Source organism: Sciurus vulgaris (genome assembly GCF_902686455.1).
Source record: "Sciurus vulgaris genome assembly, chromosome: 5".
NCBI lineage: Eukaryota > Metazoa > Chordata > Mammalia > Rodentia > Sciuridae > Sciurus > Sciurus vulgaris.
This window is the reverse complement of record NC_136465.1, coordinates 176,489,013-176,497,835: the sequence shown is the minus strand read 5'-3', so window position 1 is coordinate 176,497,835 and position 8,823 is coordinate 176,489,013. Positions and strand designations below refer to the sequence as shown.

At 59.5% G+C, this 8,823-nt stretch overlaps 1 protein-coding gene across 2 annotated transcripts; it reads right to left on the bottom strand.

Moving 5' to 3' along the window:
- Positions 1 to 1,607: 1,607 nt before the first annotated feature.
- RTL6 (retrotransposon Gag like 6) lies at positions 1,608 to 6,955 on the bottom strand. 2 transcript variants are annotated; one of them, XM_079143122.1, is made up of 2 exons: positions 6,589 to 6,955; positions 1,608 to 6,429 (listed from the first exon to the last, which is right to left on the bottom strand). In XM_079143122.1, exon 2 carries the CDS (start codon positions 6,236 to 6,238, stop codon positions 5,519 to 5,521), a length of 720 nt encoding a protein of 239 aa, XP_078999248.1. In that variant the 5' UTR covers positions 6,239 to 6,429; positions 6,589 to 6,955; the 3' UTR covers positions 1,608 to 5,518. The 2 variants fall into 2 exon arrangements, with proteins under 2 accessions (XP_078999248.1, XP_078999249.1); XM_079143123.1 differs by having other exon boundaries at positions 1,608 to 6,661.
- Positions 6,956 to 8,823: the final 1,868 nt, after the last annotated feature.

The window sequence follows — 8,823 nt, the reverse complement described above, 5'->3', positions numbered from 1 at the left end:
TAGCACAGTGCTCGGACACATGCTTTCTTGTCCACCCTGAGGGTCCTACACACGGTGGCCCCAGTCTCATTGGCCTTTGTTGGAGCAACTGCACTGAGTGTGGGGGTCTCATGTCCATTCATCTGGGAACTGCAAGCAGATGGTGGAAGCTGGTGGCCCCTGACTCCTTGACCCCTGCTCATGGGACAGGCCAGATGCCATGGGCATTAATCAAATTGATGGGAGGGGGAAGGGCACAGGGGACCCTGCGCCCCTCCCTCTTGGCTAGGATCTGGCTGTTCAGCCACACCTAGATGCACAGGGGGCTGGGAACCATAGGCCAGTGTTCTGCCCTGAAGAACAAAATGGCCTTGGTGAAGAACCAGCTGGACTGTGCTGGACAACGTCTCTGAAGCCCCTTCAAGAGTGGTGGCTGGTGGCCCGCAGGCTGCCCTCCAAGTGCCAACACAGCTTGCTTACTGCATTTCATGTGCCTCCAGGCCACGGGACAGATGCGAGCCCAGAGGAGTAAGCGCCACACAGTCCCTGGGGTGGAGGCCCAGCCCCAGCCCCTCCTGGTCTCAGCCTCAGCCTGGGCCAGCTGGCAGGGTGAGGAGGGCTGGCCCTGCGGCTCCACTGTCAGGCCAGGGCGGGGCAGCAGCAGGGCACCAAGCTCACCTTGAGCGTGGCAGAGGACAGTGGCAGGCACCAGGCCAGCCAGCCGGACGTGGAGTCCTACCCCATTCCACCCGGCAGCAGGCACAGGCCCTGCTGGCTGGGACGGCGGGGTTCCTGCACAGGGCCCGCGCTCCACCCTGCACACGCTCACCAAGGCCGGCTGGCCCTCCGTGCTCTGTGGGGACATGAGGGAGGCTGGGGAAGGTGGCTGAGAACACGAGAGCCCTCGAGATCCAGATGCAGGTCACGCAGGCAGCGCAGGGCGGGACATGGGAACCGCCGAGGTGGGCGAGGGGGGGCCTGCGGCAGTGCGACTGCCCCGCGGGGGATGCCTGGGTGGGGGCGCCTGAGCCCACCGCAGGGCAGTGGTCAGAGCCCCATCCATGCTCCATGCCAGACGAGTCCCTCAGAAGGGACACCGGGAAGTGGCAGGACCACCTCCTTCGCTTCCAGGGCTTCTCAAAGCGGGGCCCACCCTTCTGGGGTCTCTGGGCAAACATCCTCATGGTTGACCACGCTATGCCCCCATCCTGGCAGGTGTCCTGCAGGCCAAGCTCAGAAGCACCTCCCAGCCGTCCTTCCCCACTAAACCTGCTTTGGAAAACAGTTTTCACTGATCATGAGCTTCACTTACCTTTCGAATAATGTTTTAAAACGAGGTTTTAATTGATAATGGGTAAGTTTTGATAGGAAAAAAAACCTATAAAAGAAAATGCTCTTTGGGGTCCTCAGTGATCTCTGGTGGAGACCAGAATGTGAGGCCGCCCGGGGCCATGGTGGACCTCAGGGCCCAGCTGTCCACTCTTGCAGCTGACGCGACAGGCGAGCCCACGCACCCAGGACACCTGTTACAGGTGCTCACAGAACAGCCAGGGCAGCCTCGTGCCGTAGCCTGGTGGGCAGCGCAGTGTCCAAATTCCAGGAAGACAACTGAGCAGAGAGCACACACGCCAGGTTAGTGTCTTTAATAGATAATGGATTCATACAAACATGTCAGATCCCAGTCGGGAGAGCAAAGGACATTGAGGACCCACGAGAGGAGACACAGCTGCGTGGCATGAAAAGGTGTTCAGCTGAGCTGGAAACCAAAGAAAGCAAACTAACAACGCCTTTTCTCATCATCAAATTAGCAAATATTTGTGTAGCGTGGTGACAACACCCAGTACTGGCACGACAGGCACACTGAGCCTTGCTGGTGGCAGTGTAAATGGATTCAGAAACTGGAAACCACTGTCAGCAGTAGAGGAAGCCTCAGGGTCTCCACCTTCTAACTCAGTAGCCCCCACCCCCAGTTGGTCACAAGGAAGTGACCACCTGGGACACCTGTGCAGACCTTCGTCAGCTCCTGACAGCGAAGGCCCTGCAGCTCCGCACTGGGCACTGCTGTCCCCCCACAGCCTCTTCACAGATGAGCAGTGATGGAAACACCCGGACACGTCAGTGACAACAGCTGCACGGAATGGTGTCACACGGAGGCGGCAGTGTCTTCACCACATAAAATGCAAAGCACCTACGCGGCGGGCGTGGGGGCTGGAGGGACACGGATGTCACACTGCGCTTCTCTCCCCCTGTGGATTTCCCAAAACCCCGTCCTGCGCAACCTGCGTGGAGAACAGTGTGGCTGGTCTGCCAGGTGACGGTGACACTCTGTGAGCAGCTGGGTCTCCCTGCTCCACTAACGCCCTGAGCTGGGCCAGCCACGCCCCATGTGGTCCCCAGTGAGACAAGACACTGACACGCTGCCCCGGAGAGCTCAGTTCAGAGCACTCTGGCCCCAGAACAGGGTCGCCCTGCCCAGTCCTGTGGGGGACAGTGGTCCTGCTGGCCCAGCAGTCGGTTCCATCCCTCACCCAGGAGCCCGTGCCCCCTTCCTCCCCAAGCCACTAAGCAACTGCTTCCCAAGCAGGGGGCAAGTCATGCTCAGGTCACAAGATGGGAGCTCGCCAGGGTCTCCCCATCACCCAACACCCTGCCCCAGGCTCGCTCCCCGAGTTAACCAGCTGGGGTCAGCGTCCCCTGGGCCCTCCCTCTCCTGTAGGCCGAGTGTCCAGGTCAGCTCACCCAGCGGAGGCTGCTCTCGCTGGCCACGGGCTCTGGTGGGGCTGGCCCTCCCACGCCGTCACATGTGTTCGGCACACCTCGACAGATACGCACCCGGGCCAGAGCTGGCTCCTAGAAGCCACCAAAACATGTCAGGGCACGATGTTGATCCCATGGTCACACGACACACCAGGCCAGGAAGACGCCCCCCCAAACCTCACCTCTGACTGCCTAGAACGCAGCGAAGCCTACTCACCAGATGGGCAACACGCAGCCAGACAGCAGCCACAACGTCATCCCCAAAGTGCCAACACATAAGACACAAAAACCCCTCACATGCACCGTTACCTCCACTCCTGTCCCGTGTGTAAATGGTTACTTGTTTTTTTAAAATTAAAAGAAATAACCCCAAAGTATGTACAAAGCACCTGCTTCCCCATCTTCTTCAGCTTGACCCGCCCCTGTTGCAGGGTCTCCCTCAGGGCTGTGTGGGGCTTGGGTCTTAGCCCTTTGGGCTGGGGACTAAAACGTCCTACACTGGAGCCACAGCGGGTCCCTCAGCACCTTTGGTGTGGGCTTCTTCCAAGTCCAGCATGGAGCGAGAGCCCTTGACCCTCTCTCATCTGCTCCAGGTCCCAAGCTGCAGGGAGCCATCAAGAGGGCCAATGATGGCCAACAGCCCCCAGGCCCCAACATGAGCACCAAGAGATGGACGCCACCAGATCACCAAAGGCAGCCAGAGCGGCAGCAAGCTGCAGGCCCACCAGCCCCGGCACTAAGGGCCCAGCAGCGGCCAATGCAGATGGTCCCTCTCACGGAGCCACCAGGCAGAGCCAGGGCTGGTGAGATGGCAGACTCGCCAGTGTCCATGCCGGGTCTCCTCCCCCGGCTGGGCTGGGCCTGGAGGAGCCTTCCAGGTGTCTGGTCCCCTGCAGGCCCCTAGTCCCCAGGTGCCACTGTGCCGGCCACCTGGAGACACCTCTATCTGGCAGGTGCAGTTCTCACACACAGCTGCTGGATGGAAGGGCATGAGCACACAGGAAGTGACAGCGTGCTGCGCAGGGCGGGTCTGCCTGCGTGCTGGGATCCTCCCCACTCTCGCTGAGCACCATGGTCCCACCTGAGCGGCCTGGGCTGCTCCCAGGGAGGCCAAAGCCTGCGTGCAGGTAGCTGTTCGGCAGGGCATCTGGGCTAACAGAGCTCATCACGAGCGGTGGCCATGGTCTGTGAACCCCAGAGCCCTGCAGACCCCGACCTGGCTCGGTGGTGGTGCCTGGACTCACAGTTACTTTTCCAGCCTCGTCAAAGCTCTCCAGAAGAGGGGACGGGCCCAGGTACTTCTGGGATCCCGATACAGATGACTCTGGGTATACGCAGAGGCAGTCCTCCTGTGGTCAAGTGAGGACCACGCAGACAGGGGCAGACTAACGCAGGGGAAGACGCCCATCTCCCTGCCGAGGTCCAGGTGGTCCTGAAGGGCAGTTTGCTTGGCACTGAAATGTGGGAGGCATCAGAGTCTGAAGGGCTGGCCAAGGCTCACTTAGAACACTATGTTCCAGTTGTACCGCAGAGAGCAGGCCAAGGCGGTCTGCAGAGGTACGTGCAGTTTTGTCCCTCACAATCAGGACATGCATGCCAGGTTCTGCACCGTCACTGATTAGGGTCAAGGTGATCTGCAGCTCTTCACCTGTATAAACATCACCTGGACTCTGGCTATGGCGGCCAGAGACAGGACACTGGGTGTCAAGTGCTTACTGACGCTTCCCAGAGGAGCTGGGTCTTGTTAAAAGAGGGAGTCTATGTTCTCAGACAAATGGCCCAGCTGTGGGGAGGGCAGGCTACATGGCATCTTTGGAGACCTGGAGGTGGTGCGGATGGCTGAAAGGCTGAGGTGAAGGCCACGTGGCACCTGAGTCGAGAAGGGAATGGCTTCAGCCGAGGCAAGGCCCCCCACAAGGTGACATGGGCAGAGGGGTGACTGTATGCTAGCAGCTTGTGAGCTCCCCCTGGAGATCCAGGGCAGCACACAGAGTCACCAGTGCCCCCCCCCCCCCCAGCCTGCCTGGCTCTGCCGGAGCCTGCGGCAGCCTGGCCTTTCTCAGCGTGCAAGTGCCAACTCCCCAATCCCTGGTGCCATTGGAATGCTGGAGGGCACCTTCCAGAAGATTCTCCTCCAGCTGCAATGTTGTCCTGCTTCGTGTGGCAATCAGACACACTGGGCTGTGTCCACTACACAGCGAGGGCTGCCCTCCATGACTTGCCAGAACCATAGGCCTAGCAGAATGCTCGCTTGGCCACCGACAAAGCCTGGCAATGCTGGTCCTGGCAAGGCTGGTGATCTGTGGCAGGCAGGCGGCCGAACCCTCTCCAGGTACGCACAGGCCACCAGCTTGGCTAAATTTGTTTCTTTCCATCCAGAGCTCACTGCCAAGAGGAGGATGGCCAGGCAGGGCGCTGCTGAGGGCACTTGGAGAGGGGTTCAGTAGGGGCATCCATGAACAGAGGAGCTGGAGAGCCAGCCCAGAGAGTCCCTGGGTGCACTGTGGGGTCAGGGTGCCAGGGTGGCAGGGTTGTGGTCACTAGAGTAGAGGGTTGCAAGCAAGACGGAAACATGCGGTGGGCAGCAGGCAGAGCCAGCACGTGACAGGAAGCACAAGGAGGTGGGAGACCACCAAGAGGGATGGAAGGAAGACCTCCAGTGGACCGGGAGGCAGGGAGGATGTCTTCAAGTGGGGTGAGTCGGTTGTACGGACATTTCTTCTCGGCAGCAAGGAGCCTACGCTACCTGGTGGCTGCAGATGCTACAGGGGGTGTCGGATCCCTAAAGGTTCCGGGCTCTGGTGGGCAGGGTTGGCGCTGGACTGGTCCCGTTGGAGGCCGGATGCACAGGGCAGGGCCCCGTTCCCGCCGCAGCTAGTTGGCGGCACAGCATCTGCCGCTCGCGCACTGCCCTATTGGAGGCAGAAGTCTTCCTGATCTGGGCGCGCCGCGCATGCCTCAGAGGGGACTTGTAGGTTCTGCGCAACTCCGCCAGGAAGCCCTGGTAGTTGTTCCGCAAGGGGCTGTCTGGCTGCATGTGGGGAATGGCCCACTTCTCTGCCTCCCCTGTCAGTCGGGACACAAGGAAAGCCACTCGCTCGGCCTCACCTGGAAAGCGGGAGGCCTGGAAGATCATGAATCTGTCCATCTGCATCAGGAACCCTGCCAACTGGCCTGGGTCTCCAGAAAAGGGCTCGGGCAGAGAAGTTGGAGGTGTGGTCATGGGTCGGGTCCCATTGGAGCTGATTGCAGAGATGGGTGGGGTGATCTGCAGAGCCCCCGGGATGCGAGCCCTGGTGCGCAGCAAGGTCAGCTCGGCCATCACGCTCTCCAGCATGTTGGTGAGGTTGGCCTTCTCGGCCCGCAGCGTGGAGGCCTCCCGCCTCAGCGCAGAGTTGGTGAGGCGCAGGGAGGTCAGGGTGTCGATCACGTCATCCATCTGGGCGTTTGCAGGAGCTGCCGAGGCCGTGCTTTCGGCTTTGGAGGTCTGCGGCTGGACCATGCTGGCCGGGGTCAGCCGCGGGCTCAGGCCCACGGGTGGGCGCAGAAGCTCCGGGAACCAGAACCTGAGGCCTCGGGTCAGGAGCGAGGGCGGGCGGGGCGGCGCAGGCCCAGGGGCGCGGGCAGGCCTCGGGGTCCGGATGCGGCAGACCTCGCGGCCCCGGCGGCGGGCGAGGCGGGCGGGCTCCGGGCCTAGGGGACAAGCAGAGGTTGTTCCGCGGCTCCGCCTGCGCGGGGGCGGCGCGGGGCGGCGCGGCCGGGGGAGCCCCGTGCCCACCTGGGGGAGAACAAAGGGTGCACCTGCGGCCGCGGGGCTGCGGCGCCGCGACCCGGGGCGGCCGGCGCGCCTACCTGGGTCTCCGCGGCTTCCTCCGCGCAGGGTCCGCCGCGCCGGCCGCGACCAAGATGGCCCGCTCGGGGACGCGACCAGGCGGATGAGTCACCGCGGCGCCCGCGCGGAACTGCTTCCCGGTCAGCGCGGGGCGCGGGCGGCGCGCGGCCTCCGGCAGGTGCAGGCGCCGGCCGGGCGGGGCCGGGCGGGGCCGGGCGGGGCGGCGGCCGAGGGCGGTCACCGCGCGGCCTTTGTGCGGGCGGGGCCGGCGGCGGCGACGGCGGCGAGGACGCGGGGGCCGCGCTTAGGCCCAGCCGGTTGTCATGGAGACCGCCGAGCTCCCGAGCGCGCGGCGGCGGCCGAGGCCCCGCCCCCGGAAGTGGCGCGAAGCCCCGCCTCCTGGGGCAAGGGCCCTGACCCTCCTCGGCAGCCAATCGGCGGCGACCGTGGCTGCTGTTATTCCAGTACTGATGGTGGTGCCTCAGGTTCTTTTCGCGCTTATAAAGGTCCTTTTGTAGGTGTCGCAATTATTTTTAAAATGAAGTCGACTTTTCTTATTGTAACTTGCATATAAATTCAGTAGCGTATATTCTTTGTAGCAAATCTTGAGAAGTCAGAGAAACCTTAACCTTTTACACCCACCCAGCAAATAGTCACACTTCTGTAGTTCCATCCTGTCATCCTTCTATGATATATCCTATTACAAAGCACTGATATCTGTACCAGATGAACTGCTTTGTGACCTTAGTAGCACATTGAATTTTGAGATTTTTCCCACTGAAGATAGTTGGAAAGCGTGAGTTTCAGTTACCGTCTATGGAAATTGTGTACCAGTTTATTCAACCGTGCCCCCTTTGACAGATCCCTGTCTTATCTTCCACTCTGGATTTTATAAACCACACTTGGACATAAATCCTATCCCCTTTCTCCACCAGGTTCCCCAGAACAAATGCTGAGGAGTGAAAGTAGAGCAAAGGACCAACTCCTTGACTGGGTATCCAGATGCTTTCCCAACTTGACCTCGCTGAGCTGCTCCTGAGTGGGAGTTCCAAGCCAGGGCCTGACTGAAGAAAGAGGACCCTCTGGACCAGTCTTCCCAGGACACAGTCTGAGAGGGGGCTGGAGCTGGCACAGGACCTGGCACAGGATTGAACTCATTCAGACCTCTGGCTTTCACTCCAAGATGGGAATAGGGTGTGAGGTGTTAGTACTTAGATAGGATGCTCTATGGCAGTGTGACCAGCTGAAAACCTCTAGGGCACAAAGCAAAGGAAGAAAGAAGGAGCTGTGTCCTTAAACGACTTGGTGAGACCTTCCACATGAGAAGGGGGCAGGAGCTGCACTAAACTTGACCAAGGACAGTAACTTTGAAAACAGAAACTGACCTGGTTCCCTCTGGCCAAACACACGGAGGAATCCTGGCCTCTCCCGTGAGTCCTCCATCAGTCTCTCTTCCAGGGCGTCAGGGTTGCTGTGCATCTAAATGAGTTATCTGCTGGAATTCCAGGAGTGGAATTCCAGGTGTGGTTGACACCATACACCTTAAATTCCCAGGGGCATCGAGTATGTGTTGCACCCTCATTTCAGAAATGAATAAAACATGAAATTGAAGAATTATTTCATTGATTTGGATTTTGCTTTATTTCAAACAGGATAGAAGGTTGCAGCCTATAAAGTATCCCGAAATTAAATTAATAGATTTTTAAAATAAGAAAAATAGAGAAAGGATATTTGGATCTGATCCAGATGTTGCTATGACTGGTGTTCTGATGTAGCACAGTTCTCTGCTGTGACCACAGAACAACAGACTACAAGAAACCAGTGAAAGGTCCTGGCTGGACTCAGAGACAAAGTGAGCTCCCTGTGGTCTAGAGATGGACGACTGAGTGTTGGAAAAGCCACAGGCCTGCTGGCCTCTGGGTCCCAAGGCATGATAGGGCACAAGGGCAGAAACGGAGCCAGGCTTTCTGCTTGAAGTCAGGGGCTTCACCCCCCATGTGAGAAAGGAGTCTAGGAAGTCCAATTAAGTCATTTCAAGGGGTGACCGTGGAACAAAGAAGAACGCAGCCATGATTTCATGAATCTCATGTCCCCTGGGTCATGGCTAAGAAAACCATGTTTCTGTACTGCAGACCAGGCAATGAGCGAGGCACCCCCAAACTGCTGAAGCTGGGAAAGGAGGGTGAGAGAGAGAAGGGAAAGGGAAGCCTTCCAGAACGAGACTGGGAAGCAGCTCTCCGAAGCCCGGGAAGATA